The sequence below is a fragment of the Pygocentrus nattereri genome, chromosome 5 (assembly GCF_015220715.1).
Source record: "Pygocentrus nattereri isolate fPygNat1 chromosome 5, fPygNat1.pri, whole genome shotgun sequence".
Classification (NCBI taxonomy): Eukaryota; Metazoa; Chordata; class Actinopteri; order Characiformes; family Serrasalmidae; genus Pygocentrus; species Pygocentrus nattereri.
Window position 1 is genome coordinate 39562031 of NC_051215.1, and position 17071 is coordinate 39579101.

A 17071-nucleotide genomic window follows, 5' to 3' on the forward strand; every position below is an offset into this window, starting at 1 on the left:
CTAATGCTTCATTTATTGTAAAGTTCTCATTTTATATTTTTTGTTTGTTTGTTTTTTGTTTACCCTTCCCTATTTTGCTTTTAAAAAAAAGGGTCATTTGGAATAAAGACAGTAATCCAAAGGTTTGTTCCTGTAGTGCTGGGTCCTGTGTGCCATAGACACAAGTTGCTTCTGTGGCTCTGGCTTTATTTTGTTATCTGTGGTTTTGTCACATATACACTAGTAGCAACACAAGTCTAAACAAGGAAGTCTTTCTCATAGATTGCTTCGTCTGCCGGCTGCTTGGTGTCCTGGAACAACCCCTTATGACAGGTCCTTCTGCAGACTGACCCTGCACCATAGACAAGCTGTTCCTCAGCATATCTCATTGAATTCTAAGAGCTGAATCTTGTTCTTTTTCATTGAATCATTAATCAAATTCCCTGATGACTGTCCAAATATCCCAAACAATCAACTGTCAATCGAGTGAGCGTTTCCACCAAAGTCTCCTGGCTGCCACTGAAGACAGCCATGTCCATTGATGTGGGTTTAGAGCTGGACCACCAAGTTCTTTACAAACAACCCAATGTCCTGCCTCAATGAGATATGATATTTCTATCAGTGAAATTGTGCGCAGTCCATTTATGCAGCCAGAAACAGACTTGGTGAATGCATTGATTAGAGATGATTCCAGGGTATTTGATTTTCTATGACTGAGCCACCCTTGACTTCACACTGGGCTTCCAGCATTTATCAGTAGGTAATCAGTTCAGAAATGGACACTAATAGGGTTCCAGGCATAATGGGTACTCTGTCCAAGCCACTGATGGTCTGAGCTGTCCCTGTAGCAGTCCTGTCTACTAGACCTCGATCATTAGCGAGTCTTGATGCCGCTTGGGTTCATTGCCCAGGTTGACCTTCTCTGTGCGGGTGTGCCACACCAGGACCTGAAAACAAGACAAACATGTTCAGTATGACGGAGCCTCTCTGTAAAGTACAGGGTGTGTTGTTGCCATGATGGTGTTTCTCAGCTGGAGCCAGGGAGAAGAACGAGTTACTTGGGAAGGAAAGAAAGACGTAAGAGGAAAGTAAGGTCAGAATCAGAAAGAGTTTTGACAGCCTCAGTGGTGCCGTTTCATGCTGCTTATGCTCAAGGTCGAACCTGTCGAGCGTGCAGGTTCCCTGGCCTATTGCAAAGCCTTCTCTTAGTTTTAAATGAGAGTTCAACGTGAGCAGGCCCATGTGCCGTTAAGCCAGCCTTGCCCACACACATGGTACAGCTAAGTGGCTTGTTTTGCATATCTAACAAGACTAATTCAGCAGTCACTGAAGCAACACTTTGAGAGGTTGGTGAGGAGCTTGTAATAATGGGAGTCTATGCTGATCTAAGCACGTCATAGTTGGCGACACCTCTCATCACCTCTGGTAAATTGAAAAACGGTATGCTCCATTCCAGCTTTAAACAGCAGTGAGTGTATGCCAGGTCAAAGAGGTGAGAAGAATGGGGCTGACATATTGGTAAATGTTGCACAATGTTGGTTATGACAAACTGAACCTGTGCAGCATGCTCCTCCCACAAATGTGTTCATTCTTAGGAACTGTTATGAAATTCAACAGACTTTAAAGAATGCTGTGCTCACATTAACGTAAAAGGCCAGAGCCCACCAACCAGGCATTCTGCAACAAACCGCATTCTAATGATTGTGGGTTTCTCAAAAAAAAAGAACCGGCAACTGCCAAATGAACCAACAGTGCTGAACTTTTGGGAGCCTTCAGTGGCATTCTACACTGTGTGCATAATTATTAGGCAAGTGAGTATTTTGACCATATTATCATTTTTGGGCATATTTTCTAACTCCAAGCTGGATAAACTTGAATGCTTAATGAATTTAAGCATAGCAGGTGATGTGTATCTGTGTAATGAGGGAGGGTGTGGCCTAAGGAGGTCAACACCCTATATCAAGGTGTGCATAATTATTAGGCAGCTTTTTTCTTTAGGCAAAATGGGCCAAAAAAAGATTGAACTGACTCTGAAAAGTTAAAAATGACCAAAAGTCTCTCAGAGGGATGCAGCACTCTTGAAATTTCTAAGATATTGGGGCATGATCACAGAACCATCAAACGTTTTGTTGCAAATAGTCAACAGGGTCGCAAGAAACATGCTGAGAAAAAAAGACGCAAAATAACTGCCAAGGATTTGAGAAGAATCAAGCGTGAAGCTACCAGGAACTCATTATCTTCCAGTTCTGTCATATTCCAGAACTGCAACCTACCTGGAGTACCAAGAAGTACAAGATGTTCAGCGCTCAGAGACATGGCCAAGGTAAGGAAGGCTGAAACCCGACCACCACTGAACAAGACACGTAAGCTGAAGTGTCTAGACTGGTCCAAGAAGAATCTGAAGACAGATTTTTCAAAGGTTTTATGGACTGATTAGTGACTCTTGATGGACCAGATGGATGGGCCCGTGGCTGGATCAGAAATGGGACAGAGCTCCACTTCGAGTCAGACGCCAGCAAGGTGGAGGTGGGGTACTAGTATGGGTGAGCTGGTTGGACCTTTTTGGGTTGAAAATGGGGCTCAAAATCAACTCCCAAGCCTACTGCCAGTTTTTAGAAGACACTTTCTTTAAGCAGTGGTACAGGAAGAATCTGCATCTTTCAAAAAGACAAAGATTTTTATGCAGGACAATGCTCTGTCACATGCATCCAAGTACTCCTCTGCATGGCTCGCCAGTAAAGGCATTAAAGATAAAAACGTATGACGTGGCCCCCTTCCTCACCTGACCTGAACCCAATTGAGGGCAATTCTTAAACGGGAGATTTACAGTGAAGGAAAACTCTCTGAACAGGGTCTGGGAGGCTGTGGTTGCTACTGCACAAAAAGTTGATCGTCAACAGATCAAGAGACTGACCGACTCCATGAATGGAAGGCTTATCACTGTTATTGAAAAGAAGGGTGGCTATATTGGTCACTAATCTTTTTTTTTTTTTTTTTTATTTCTCAGAAATGTTCATTGGAAAGCTTTGAGTTGTTTGCTTATAATTCTCACTTGAACAGATGAAAATAAAAAAAGTGAGATGAGAATTTAGCTGCATAATTATTAAGCTGCATTTAGCTGCATAATAATTCTGCACCATTATAGTTGCCCAATAAATGTGCACATATAGATATTCTCCTAAGAAAAACAAAACGTCACTTTATTTTTCTTAAACATTCATGTTTGAGGTTTATTAACATTTTGGATTAACCGAGAGCACTGTAGTTGGTCATTAACAAAAATAAGACTTGCCTAATAATTGTGCACACAGTGTACTTTGGAGGTGGGAAGGGGGCATACTTTTCAATTACTATTTTGTATGCAAGAATGAAAAATTAATTAGTTCGTAATTTTGATGAGGAAAAGGCAATACTACAAATTAATGGGGCCCTGTGGTGGCTCAAGAGCCCTAAGCGACTGTTTATATGGCTTATGGCAAGAAACATTCTTGTGAACCAGAGTAAATGGAGAACATCAGTCTCCCCACTGTTACTCAGAGGTATGGATCATCAAACAAATATTTGTTTGTGTTTGCTGATGTTCTGTTGGTGTGCTCTGGTCTAAAGCGAGATTCTAGTGTACAACTGCAGAACATATAATTTATTGTGCAATATTAACTGAACTATTACTGTGTTTAAAATTGCTACATAATATTTAGTTTCCTATTTACAAAGCCCTGTGTTGTTTAAGCTAATTACTCAATTTCTCATTATGTTCAATAGGATTTTTACCCGAAGCATGTACATCCTTTTAAAACATCTAATTGGTTTGTTATGTGTTGAAACTGGAAATGAGGCATTTGGCATTAATGATTTTTAGATTGTTGTACACATCATAGAGAGCTAAACGATTTCATAGTGTGAACGTGTCAAGCCGTGAGTTAAACAGTAGACATAAATTCTGGAGGTTTTTAATGCTTCATGGTTTTGAGCTTTTGTGTGTGTTCAGTACCAAATTCAAGTTATTTTAGGTAAGGAGAAATGTTAACAAAAGTTTGTGTGAATGAACTCATCTGATTAGTTGTACTGTTATGAAGGGAGCAGAGGTCTCTTGGCTTCACAGCTTAATGCTGAGTGGGCTGTAGCAACTGAGGTTGTGTGTTTGAGAGCGCACGAGAGAAAGAGTGCATTGTTTGAGGGATTGTGTTATGGGTTGAGCTCTCAGGCAGTGAGAGACACGAGTCTGGCAGGCTCTGGGCTGTGAGAGCAAGACGCAGATTGACGTTAATAAGCAGGAGAAGCCCCTGCACTTGGATTCTAAATAAGCCTCTGAATGGCTTCGCTCTTTCCCTCGCTCTCGCTCTCTCCAATCTCATTCACTGTCTAGATCCCTGCCCTCCCCTCAACCTCCATCGTTGCACATCTGTCACCCTGTCCTTCATTTGCCAATTCAATTTCACTGTCACTGCCTGTGCCTCTTCCTTTCTCCTTGTCCCACCCACCCAGACCCAGCATCTCTTGATTGCTCAGCTCTGCAAATAGCTGAGTCCCTGAACCAGCCCTGGCAGGCCAGGATCACGACTCTTCTTGCTTATGTGCATAGTGGGGGCTCCCGATGTTGTCCTGTCATTGGTACAGCATGTTCATTCCCCTGGGGAGCCTTTATAACACATCTAGAACTTTGACCTTTCCTTAAGACACGTTGTAGCAAGGATCTACTTGGATACACACACTCATATTGCTGCTGTCATGTTAAAGTAAAGAACTCAGAGCTCCTCTCATTCGTCTCCCTTGTGAATGCTTATCTGAACTTCTGAACATTTATTAAAATAACTGCATTCTATTCTTTCCATCTTCATCCAAAATAGCATCCGTTTTCCATAAACTGTCGCTTGCACTGTCCTTTGTCATTCAACCAAATATCATCTAAGCACATTATAAGACTCCTGCTGTATAATGTACAATTATGCTTTTAAGTCTGACTGTAATGTGTTCGATATGGAAGCTTGTTCTATGGCTGATGATGATGGCAGCGGAAACACACTGCTGTAAGGCCGGCTGTAAAGATGTGCGTCCTCCTCTGGCTAGAGTTGGTGATTAGTGGTAATGTCAGCCCTGCTAATAGTCACTATTAATAACCTTAGCGCTGCTGCCATTAGGATAATTGGGTGATAATGATGATGGCACTAGCTGTGACATGGAGGGCTGCGGAGGAAAAGTATATTCTGACACAAGGTGATGAGAGCTAGGAGTACAGTGAGATCTATAGTTAAGGTAAAGGTATAAAACTACTTTCAGATGTAGGTGTATGACCACACTGGGTCAAGTACATACTTCTAAATGTCTGTTTCATTTTCCAGCCCACTAACCCTACTCTTATTGTCATTTCTGGTATGACATTAGATATGAGAAGGCATTTCTGAAATTACAGTCATATTCCTTGTCAGAATACAAAGCCCAAAGGAATTGCTGCACCTAGAAGGCTTATTTTTTCTAATGCAAAAACAGGCTTTTAAGAGAAATTCTGTTGGAGATGAAATAGCAAAAGTGGAGTGTGCTTTACCTGACAGTTCTTGAAGTCAGCTCACATCATGATATAAAGCCAAAAAGATGAGAAACACCAAATTCCTAAATGGTTCTTGGCTTGTATATGTGGCTCTAGTGAGGAAAAACCTTCAGTTGATGATGGACTGGCCTAGAAAAATGTGGAGCTACCACATGACCATCTTTGGGGTGAGTGTTGGACACTGCTGGAGAAGGGTTTATATGATGGATGTTATACTAACCTGAGTGCAGTTTTTAGCTTTTGGCTCCAGGTCCTCCACCTTGGTGATCTGTTTAAGGAAATCAGACTCCTGCATGCCTGGCTTGGCTCCTCTCCTCTTGAACAGGGCTCGTGGGTTAGCAAGGATCACCTGCAAGTTCACTGCAAAGCCTAGCAATGGGAAAAGAAAAGAAGAGTCCATTACAACAGTCATGCTCTGATGGCATCTTTACTGCCATTTGATGTAGCTGATTTTGGCCCATCATTGACAGACTTGATTAAATTACACTAACATGCAGTAGCATGCATTAGCAAACCTCTTGACCATTCGCCCATAAGCACATTGGGATGCTTTTCTTGTGTATATACAGCCAAAATGGGAGGCTTTTTTCTCCTAGGCAGTTTTCCATACTTCATGTGACACATGAAAGAAGTTTCAGAAGGGAATATGGCCCTCGGTTGTATGCTTTTTATCCTGGGTTCATGCTGTTTTCTAGGACGCCAGTGCTTTAGCGAAAACCACCTCGGTTTCTGTCAACCCCACAGAGACGAGACGAACTCACCTCACTGCTGCAGTGAGGCAGAGATTCATCGCAGCTATCTGTGTCCCGCCTCCATAAGCTGAGCGACGAGGAAGCTTCTGTCCTCCTGATACTTTTGTGTCCTGCTACAGTTTATTAATAGATGAGGGGTCAGTCAATTTTTCTCTTATGATACTACCTTTTTAAAAACACATGTTCTTCTGATAAGGTTGTTATGTGAGTACTCATGGTCTGTGACATGGATGCTGCTTTGTTAAAGCTCAAAGTAGAGGATTTTTTTGCGTCAGCAGTGCTAAAGGGCCATGTTAATGTGATGTTAAGGGTTGGGCAGAAGTGGTGGTATGCCCTTTTCTTGAGCACAGAGCACTCAGTCACAATTCTGCCTCCTAACCCACTTTATGCAGGCCACTCCTTCTCCTTACAAGGAGACAGGTCGATGTGAGCCACACAAAGAAAACCTGATTTAGTTGTACTTTGCATCCATACTCAACCTTTTTAATCCTCTTTCGTGGCTTGTGCATAGACCAGAGCTGTTGTGTATTAGAGGCTTCACTGTTAAGACAAACACTTGAGCTCCTCTTCAGGTGAGAGCTGCAATTGAAAGCAGTGAGAGGTTGGGCCAGGACCTCCTTTTTTCCCCCCTGCTATTGTGTTTGCTCTAGGCAGCAGCCATATAGCGCGAATACTAAATAATCTCATTGTTCTCTGCTTTTGTTCTGAGGCGAGCGTAATAGATCGGTGCTCATGAAGCTTAAACAGCTCCTACAGCTTTCCTTTTCCTTTTTGTTAGCACCACGGATGGCATTTGAGCACTAGCACATTTGGTATGCTTTGGTGCTGGCTGCGTGATCCCTGACACTGATGCTACGGGTGGGTGAGCCAGAGATAAGGACAGGAGCCAGACGCGGGTGGGGGGGTGGAGCAAAAGTAGCAGAACAGCGATGGAGTGAAGAAGGGAGGGGAGTGAGAGAGACTGGAGGAGATAGGGAAGGATAGGATGATGCAGTCTCCTGTTATCAGGCTTTAATTAACAGCACAACATCTAGAGGCAGTAAGTGAGCCTGGAGAGTTGGGTGCTGCGTTTTGCTTTCTGCTTCGCTCTGTACTGTCTCCGAAGCTGTTCTGTACAGTTGGAGCCCTGCCATTCTGTGGTGATCTCCTTCAGTCTGCAGTATGAAAGCTCTTTTGCTGTCCATTAGGACGTTTCAGAACCGTCAGCAACTTCCTACCAGTTCAGTTTCAGCAAAATGAATGGACCTGTAACAAGGTGGCTCACACATGTTCGCACACCACAACTAAGGACATCATTACTGTTATTGCATGATTTAATTTTTGAGGGAAAGTCATTCTCTTATTAAGGGCATCCCCAGTTCTCAGAGTCAGCAACCTGCTAGCACTGTTTGATCTACACTCACCAGCCACTTTATTAGGTACACTTACTTGCTAGTAAAAGGTTGGACCCCCTTTTGCCTTCAGAACTGCCTTAATTTTTCGTGACGTACTTTCAACAAGGTGTTGGAAACATTCCTCAGAGATTTTGGTTGGTTATTTGAGTTACTGTTGCCTTTCTATCATCTCAAACCAGTCTGCCCATTCTCCTCTGATCTCTCACGTCAACAAGGCATCTTCATCCATGTGATTGGCTGATTAGCTATTTGTGTTAACAAGCAATTGACCCAGGTGTACCTAATAAAGTGGGGGGTGTATATCTGTGAGCCATTCATTTAAAAAATGCCTTTGGAGCATAAGATGTCCTTTGAGGCCTAGTAAATAGTCTTTTAGAGAATTCCGTGACAGTGTCAAAGCCATAACTGACAAACTACACCCACTGTGCTGGAGTGTTGTAATTCACGCTAGGAGACCAGCATAGAAGTTGTTGACTCAAAAATAATGTGCAAAAACAGCACTTGTGTTGTAAACATCCTGACCTACTTAGGTTTTTAACGTATTTAGTTGAACCGTGCTTGTGCAACATGAAAAAACAGCCATACAGCGAGAAGAACACAATCCCAAAACTCCAGACACCTTTGTGCAGCCCATCATCTACCCAGAACATCTTTAAGAACTTCTTTAGAAGATTCTATTTCTTTTTCTCACGTTCTTTGACTATGTTCTCCACCACATGCTCTCAGTAGTGCTTCGTTGGCCAGTTTTAACTACCTTATGTCTTTTGAAAAGACTGTTCCAAGCAGCCTCTGCAGGGGTGGCTCTGTAAAGACAACCCATCTGGGTTCCCAGCATGCAAGCTGCTGCAGAAAAGCAGTCACCAGCTGGACTGCGATTGGCCATTGCATGGCAAGATTTTACCCCAAACTCAAGGGAGAATGGATGATGGAGCTTGGATTGCTTAGGTGTTAAATTCCTCCATAACACCTCAGGACTCTAAATGAGAGTGAGAAACGTTCTTCTCCTTAGGGATGTTAAATTTGCAGCCAATGTCGGCTCTATCTAATAAATGACATAAGCAGCTGCTTAGGAGCAATCCTGTCTCAGCAACAGAAAATGCACTTTTGGAACCAAAAAATGAAGAAGAAATAGAAAGGATGAAGAGAAAAAGCTTAAAGATAAAGGTATGTTTTTTTTTTTTTTGGTTTTTTTTTTGCCAGATTTAAATATTTAGGCTGTGATTAATCCTTGTGCATGTGCACGTGAAAGCATGATGTTTATTGCCAAGAGCTGGTCACATGAGGAGGAGTTCCCAAAGAAGGAAAATGAAATTTATACTACCTAAGTATGTACAAAGCAAAGTATATATAACAGTAGAAAGGCAGTGCTGTTTGCACTGCCAGGAAAATCTAACTGCTTAAGGTAGCTATGTAAGTAAGAAATACTGCATCAATAGACGGACTTCTGGATCAACAATTCTGAGAAGGTTATCTGTGAATGATATTGTAATGTACAAGAACCCCAAAGGAACTCTGCTCATCAGCAGTACATAAATTAGCTATGTATAAATTTATTTCATTTAGACAGCTTGTGGTAGTTATCATTACTATTTAACCTCTATATTTTCAGCAGGCCTACATTAGCTAGCTAGCATCAGCTCCCCAAATCCTGCTTAGGGCCCCCAAATAGCTACTTGCCCTACTTGCTGCTGATGCAGCACCAGTCAAACTTGTTTGTGTTCATTCAGGCAGGCGTATTCAAACATTTCTTCAATAAATCAGAAACTTGGGTTGAAAATAGATCCTCTGAGACAGCACAAATTGTTTTGAAAAAAGTTTTTTTTAATACATAAATGTAGCAAGGGAAAGAGCTTACCTGCCATGTCAATAGCAAAAGGTCTGTCAGCCCTCCAGCCTGTGTACCAGCCCACCACTTTGCCATTTTCTACAATGGGACGCTCATACCTGCGGCCTCCCACCAGCCCCACCGGCCACACAGACACCCCCTTGGTTGACCGCATCTGAGAAAGGAAAAAGAAGAGTTTAGAGGCAGTGTGTAGGCTATACATTTAACAGAATTTATGTTTAGTGAAAAGCTGCAGTGAGCATATACCTCACCGTTTTTCCTCCTGGAAATGTCAAATCTATTTTTACATATGTTAAAATGGCGGGATACTGTTTGTGTGATCAACTGGTGCTTTGTTGTGAGACCATCTATTTTTATTGAATTCAGTGGATGAGAGTGAGGATTTCTCTGAGATCGTATTACAAAGCACTGGCTCATTTTCAGATTGAATAAACCTATCCACCTGCAGCCAATGTGAGGCTGAGAAAAACACAAAGATCACTCTTACCCGATGCAGCAGACTGTTAAATTGTAGCTCTTTTTCTTTTTTTTCTTTAAGAATGATAGCTTTCTATGTGTGCAAATTAAAAGAGCCTAAAGCTGTACGATAGTTTTTCTTCTTTTCATTGGCGGAGGAAGGAAAAAAAAAAAGCTACGGAGCTGAAGGAGCGTGTGAATAATCCGGTATGATTTTATTTCACTCAAACAGTCAGAGTAGCCTTTGAATATTTAATGGATGTGCTATTCATATGAGTGTGGTACATGGCAGGGTGAAGTGTCAGAGGCTGGTGCCTATGGCTGTTGGCTGAGGCTTTGAAGCGCTGGCTGGGAGTGTTGCTGCATCTCTGCAGCTCCACTCTAATGCCCACAGCAGCCCCCCACCCCTTCTCCTCTCTGCTCCGAGGGACTTTTCAAAAGCTTCTCCTCCATAATGGAGCTCTAAAAATGGTGCCTGAATCAAAGCCAGAGAGCCAGAGAACTCTCCAGTGCGGCAGAGGATGTCAGTGTCTGCAGGTGCACAATCATCCCTCCTTCTCATCAGCGACAGGCACAGGCATGAAATGCAGTCATATTCACCATGCTTTGAGTAGCACTCACATGAGCAGGGCCTTTCTTCTAATGAAAGCATCGGAAAAGCACCGTCTGTATTCACTGTTTTTGACCCGTGTAGCCTTTACAGAAAGTTTAGCTTAAGAAAACATAACCCTGCTCCAGGAACATAAAAAACACATCAACCTGGTTGAGAAGTCACATATCTTAAGGGGAAAAATGCTTTTAAAAAAACAGCTGTCCTATTGAACTTTACAATATCTAACAGAGTGTGTAGGTATACAGCATTTTTACATATGCTTCAGGGCAAATTACAATTTAATCATGTTGAAGAGGTAGGCAAATGTAGCATTAGGAGTCTTGCCAAAGCCCTCATATTAGCATAATGTGGGGGTCTTGCTCAGACATAGTCACACCCCAGTCTGCTGCAAAGTGTTAACCACTATGGTCTAGCTGAGCTGTACTCCAGGGCTCTAGTTGATGGGGGGATGTGATTTCCCATTTCCATTCCCTTTGGTTCTTTTATGATGTCTTTTAAGAGATATCAGCATTTTCTTTCCATCCAAACATGAGATTTGCACACTATGGGAGTTCTGATCAGGACAGAGCATCTGCCAATAGAAGAGGTGGTTGTGTAGCATTACATGCTTTTGCTTTTCATTGGTGATGCTGTGGAGTGTTTGGTACAGCATGGTTTTTTCTGTCAAACTGAGCTAGTTTGAAAAATGCAGTCTCAGGAGAAAAAAGGAGGAAAAAAAAAGTATGATGGACATTGTAAACCAAGGAGAGATGTTTGAAGTAAATGAAACTGAAAAGTGGAGCTTATTGTCTTTGGGAAGTATCTTAATATTTATTTAAATAAAAGGTAATTATTATATAAAACACTGGCACTGCAGCATGAACCCACTTTCCATTGTGAATTTTGACCACTGGCTATACCAACCACTAACATAATCTCTAATATCCTATTTACAGAATTCAGCAGCTGCCCATTGGCTTCTGATGTAAGTGTAAGTGTTTTCAGTTCATTTCTAAGTACAGGTTCATCTGACAAAATTGTCTGTGGTAATTGACTTGTACAATACATATGTGACAGATAGAAGTTGGCTTGAAAACAATGATGGAGTATTAATGTGACTGACTCAAGTAGTGGCAATAAGGCAGAGAATAGAGTGCTTAAAAAGGAAGTCAGGATGCATGATGTGTTTGTGCTGAGGGGAGCTGGAGTCGTCAGCATGCTGACGCTGTGCTCTGCCCTTCAGGCCCTTTTCCATGTGCTCAGGTCCGTGTCCAGCTGTGTTCTGGGAGAATGGAGTGAAAGAAAGAGAGAGGGAGCGTAAGGACAAAGCCAGCATTGAAGGAGCAGGGAAACTGTCTCGCTCTCATAAGGCCTGGTGGCGTGAAGACGATTGAAGGAAGAGAGTGAAGGGAGAAAGGCATGTCTCAGTGGTAAGTGAAGGAGAGGCTGAAGAAAGTTGAAAAAAGAGAAGGAAAGATGTTCAAAGAACAAGGGTATAACAGTAAAGCATGGGCAATGGGACAGATGAGATACGGGATAAAACAATACATCCTTAAAAATACAGGAGCCAAAAAGGTTTCCTTGGAAAATTTTCAGTTGAGTTATTTCAATTTAGTTTTTTGAAGAATCGAAAAGCCTTATGTAATCTAAAGTGGCATCACTACAGATTAAAGAATGTTGGGATTAGGAGGAACCAAGGTTGAACGACAGAGACTGGTGTAAACAGTAGATGAAGACGAAAGTTGTGATTGGAATCATGAGAAAGCAGGAGACAGCATTAGAATGAGGGATGCATGTTGAAATATAATGCATTATGAGAATAATGTTGAGAAGCACCCACACAGCCCTGCGCTTCTTCACCCCACACAATTTTCTGACACTCCAATTCCATTAGCTGTTTAACGATTTACTCTCTGACCAAAAGCCTTTTCATTTTAGTCACTTCATGCTCTGCAGTTATCCAGGAGAGGACACAGCAAAGCTGTATATTTATTAAGATTATACATCATCTTTCTCAGTTGGTGTTGATGGTCATTGGTAGGATAGCCCCCTGGCACATCGTCACCAACAATAACCACTTCACTTCCTGCCCTTAATTAATGGAATTAATAAATATGTCTTCTGAATCAGAAAAGTTTAGATTTGAGAATGGGTTGCAGTATGTGTTTTAATTAATTTAATCCACACATTATTATTATTATTATTATTATTATTATTATTATTATTATTATTATTATTATTATTAGACATTTCATGTAGGTCAGTTTATGGTGAGTCTTTCCAATCATTTTTTTTCATTATTTAAGAAAGTCGGTCAAATATTAATTCCCTGGCTGCGAGGCTACTGTACCTCTTGAAAATGACATTTTTATATTTGAACTGAAATGGATAACTCATTCTGCCTGGTCTGCACTAGGAGATGGCCGGCTTTGTACTTAGATGCTTCTTAAATAGAAGACATATGGATACCTGTTTCTAAGACTAATAGAGAAGCATCGATGTTGAAGAAAAGCTTTACTTTCATACTCTCTTTATTCAACTGCTGGAAGAAGTGCAGCACTCTGGACACTGCCACAGGATTAAAAGCACAGCAGTGCATGTTTTTCTTGTTCAGTGGCTATAATGTGAGGTTAAGCACAGCTTCTACTCCTCGTGGGTCCATGTGGATGATCAGGCTCTGTCTTACAGCAAAAGCTTTGGGTTCTAAATAGCATGTAAATATATTGTGGTTTATTGATTATTAGGCTGGTCATCCCTGGTCTGTGGCTCACTGTTAAAGCATGATGTTACTGCACAGCTCACACAGTCACTGACTGCACAATTTCCCTTTGAGATATCAAATAAGCATGGAGTGGAAATCTGTTTTGCCTCTGAAACCCTACAGTCAAATGATTTGAAATTAAACAAGCTAATAAAATGCAGACTTATTTGGACTAACTGCAGCGTAAAATGGGTTCATTTCCTGAAGCATGGTCATAGACTGGATTCAGGTATTATGAGACTTTAGTTAATGGGGGCATTTGAAGGAACTCTAATTTGCTCTCGTTTCAGATCATGCTTACTAAGAGGTCTCGGTCTCGTTCTCTTTCTGGTGCCTAAGGCATATGTGTCCCATGGTAACTTGTCCTATAATTCCTTAAATAATGTCCCATAATATCTTATAATACCTATAAATATAGACCAGTGGCAGGTATTATAAGATATTACGGGACATGATGGGCCAGTAGCTTTGTGTGTTTAATGTCCCTTAATATCTAACACAGACCCATATGACCTAACACACTTTTCCACACTGCCTTACACACCACACGCTGTCCCATAATGCCTCATTATAGCCTATTTGTCACACTGTCCCGTCTGACCTAAAACACTGTCCTGTAGTAGCTGATGGTCCATAACACACAACGCACTCTCTATTATGGTCCATATGGCCTTAAACATCATCCCATAATATATAACCTCCCATAATCCCCGAGCCCGTTCTAACTCTGACCTGCACCCTTTCCCGTCTCTCCCAGCTGCCTTCGCCTTTGGCACAATCCCGTGTTACCTCTTCGAACAGCTCGAGGCTGTACGTGTTGTCGTCGTCGGCGAAGAACACCACTCCGGGCTCGCGCGTGGCTCGGTGCGTGCGCAGCCAGCCCAGCGCCGCGTTCCTCTGCTCGGTGGCGCGCGGCATGCCGCTGCGCTTGAATCGGCGCGGCGTGAGCGCGTGTAGATGCGTGTAGGGCACACCGCAGCGCGCGAGGAAGTGTGCCACCAGCTCGGTGCGCGCGCTCGCGTCCTCCACCACGACCCAGTGGAAGCGGGGCACCTGGCGGAAGGTGTTGGCGAGGCGCGTGAGCTCGGCTTTCTGCACCGCCCTGCTGTACGTGGGCGTGACGGCGTAGATGAGGGGCAGCAGCGCCGTGCGGTTCGCGCCGGCGGGAGCCGCGTGTGCCGGACGCTCGCGGCGCTGCGCGTCCCCGAGGCGCGCCAGGTACGAGCCGGCCGTGCTGCGGACAGACGAGCGCTTCGTGTCGATGTCCATCACGATGATGACGATGAGGACCCACGGCAGCAGGATGAAGAAGCGGCTGTAGAAGATGGACTTCATGGTGTCCGCGCGAGCCCTTACCAATCCATCTCCGAGCTCGAGCGCTTCTGAAGAAAACTAAAAGCTCCCCGTCGCGCGCGCTTTAAAAGAAGCGAAAACGCACACTCCGCACGCGCATCTCTAATAACGCAGGCTCCGCGCGCACATCTTTAAATCCTACACCACAGCCTCTCGCCTTTTTGGGCTCCTCTCGCTGTCCTCGCAGTCCATGACCACTCTTAACTTGTCCCTCATGCTGCACGTCCGTACTGTCCCGTCCCTCCGAGGCTCGCGCTCCGGTGCTCTTCTCTCTTCCTCCGGTACGGGGGAGAGCCTCCCCTCCACTGATCAGACGGCAGCAGTAACAACAGGTGCACTCACTGCATCCGACCTGCAGACTGAAGGGACTGACTGAGCCCCGCGAGGAGCCGCGTGCGTGCGTGCGTGGTTGTGAATATATGTATGTGTGCGTGGAGAGCTGAGCAGAGCTGTGGGGCTTATGCAGCCTCACTGATACGTCGCTTTTCACTGGAGCTCGAGCTTTTGCTCCCTTCATGCGCTGACCGCTCAGAGAGAGAGAGAGAGAGAGAGGGAGAGAGGGGGGGGGGGGGGGTTTGTGCGTGCTGACGGAAATAAACCCGAATTAAACTGCTCTGAATGAACTATATTGGATAAGCATGCCAAGAAGCATCACTTAGTAATGTAGGCTTTAACCCGCTGGCAGGAAAAGTATTGGTACCTTGAGACTTAGTTTTCCCCACATATTTTAACATACTCTTACCTTCCTTTAACAAGCTTCAATTTGTGAAATCACAAATTATAGACTGCATCATAGGAATGGCTTTGTGCATCATTTGAATGGCTTTTGTTTTCATGTTGACATTTCCTACGGGATCTGAGCTATTTCCAGACCCAAACAGATCAGAGCGGTGGCCTTTTACAGAGAAAAAATGATAACACTTTACTTGAACCCTGCTGCAAAACTGCCATGGTGCTGCGTCCCCGCTGATCCACACATATTAGTGTTATTGGATATGCAAGGAAGGTGAGAGGAGTCTAAGAAATGAAACTTTGTGGTTATGAGATTTAGATGTGCATTAAAGATGTGAATCATTGTTATTGCTATTGCAAAATGTTGATTTGTTGTATCAGTAACCCTGCTACATAACATTAAAAAAATCATGCCATAAACCTGTCATGGCAGATCATATGCTGTCATGAGTTGTCATGGCTGATTTTGTTTGGTAATTACTACAGTGTCATTTTCCTGTAATTGTCATGAGATATGTTAAAACATTTGATGTGATGCCATTTTTTAACACTAGTGCAGTCTAGTTATCTGTCATGACAGCAAACATTATGGCTTCTATCATAACAATTAGTGGTTATGATAATGCAACACTTACTGGATGTAATCTGTCATGACAACTCATGCATATGATCTGCAACGACATGTTCATGGCATGACTGAAGTCTTGTATCAGGGTTACCAATAAAACTAATTTACCTTTTAGTTAAACATAACAGCAAAAAAAGTGATGACTCACATCTTTAATGGACATCTAAATCTCATAACCACAAGGTCTCATTTCTTAGACTCCTGTTGCCTTCTTTAGAGATCATAGCCATAATGCTAAATTTCTGCCTCAAAGCATAGCTATTACCTTTAGACACAGCTGTAACGTGACCTGAATAAGAAGCTCCTCTTAAAGTCCTGCTTTCCTGCGACTGACTGACTCTTCTGATTGTATCTTGACCAGTCTTGGTCAGACTGAAAGCTCTGTCAATTAAGTTTCAATAGGTAAAAGAATGTCCAAGTTTCTGTTTGCTAGATAAATTCCAAGCACAGTGTCTCCTGATGTAGGACTGACATCAAGGAAGAAGAAACATAGTAATTGAGTTATTTGTAATATTTTACATAGCTGAGACAATGGCTGGCGCATTTACCCCAGGGCGATATGTTGTTCATGTCAGCTCGGCTCTGTCTGTTTGATTCTGTCTTGTCTCTGCTTTTTGAGCACCGTGACAGCTACCTATTGTGACATCTGGTCTTGTCCTCCTTTCCCTTGGTATGTCAGCCCCTGACAGCTCACAAAATGTCAGTCACAGGGGGGATGGCGGCTGCTGTTCCAGACCACTGTCTCATTGTGGGGATTCTTCCGTTTGAGGCAATGAAAATGTGACAGCTGTGCATTTCACCCGGAAAGAAATGAAAGCAAAACGGCACCAAAGAACACTAGTGGATGAAGGCGGCTTATTTATTCAGGGAAGCTTTTGGAAGCAAGAAAGCATTCCTTCAGGGAATGAATGTCCTATGGCATGAAATGAGCGCCACACTGATTGACTGGTGTGAAGTAGAATGGAAGCTGCTGACGGAGTAAGTGGCATGTGTGCCTTGTTGCCTTATCTGAATGACAGTTTGCCAGTGAGCA

The 17071-nt window shown here is 43.1% G+C and overlaps 1 protein-coding gene across 2 annotated transcripts; it reads right to left on the reverse strand.

Annotated features, from left to right (window-relative positions):
• Positions 1 to 123: 123 nt before the first annotated feature.
• b3gat2 (beta-1,3-glucuronyltransferase 2 (glucuronosyltransferase S)) lies at positions 124 to 14686 on the reverse strand. Of its 2 annotated transcripts, none has more exons than XM_017722819.2 (4): positions 14115 to 14686; positions 9526 to 9670; positions 5745 to 5893; positions 124 to 926 (listed from the first exon to the last, which is right to left on the reverse strand). In XM_017722819.2, the coding sequence occupies exons 1-4, from the start codon at positions 14658 to 14660 to the stop codon at positions 840 to 842; spliced, it is 927 nt and encodes a 308-aa protein (XP_017578308.1). In that variant the 5' UTR covers positions 14661 to 14686; the 3' UTR covers positions 124 to 839. The 2 variants fall into 2 exon arrangements, with proteins under 2 accessions (XP_017578308.1, XP_017578299.1); XM_017722810.2 differs by having other exon boundaries at positions 14058 to 14686.
• Between the last annotated feature and the right edge of the window lie 2385 nt (positions 14687 to 17071).

Bases quoted from the DNA above. Each gene is read 5' to 3' on its own strand.
- b3gat2 (XM_017722810.2), bottom strand. From the start codon at position 14,660: ATGAAGTCCATCTTCTACAGCCGCTTCTTCATCCTGCTGCCGTGGGTC. The intron at 9,671-14,057 runs GTCAGAGTTAGA...TTCCTTTCTCAG, and splicing joins AGAGACGGGAAAGGGTGCAG to ATGCGGTCAACCAAGGGGGT. The intron at 927-5,744 runs GTTAGTATAACA...TCTTGTTTTCAG, and splicing joins AAGCTAAAAACTGCACTCAG to GTCCTGGTGTGGCACACCCG.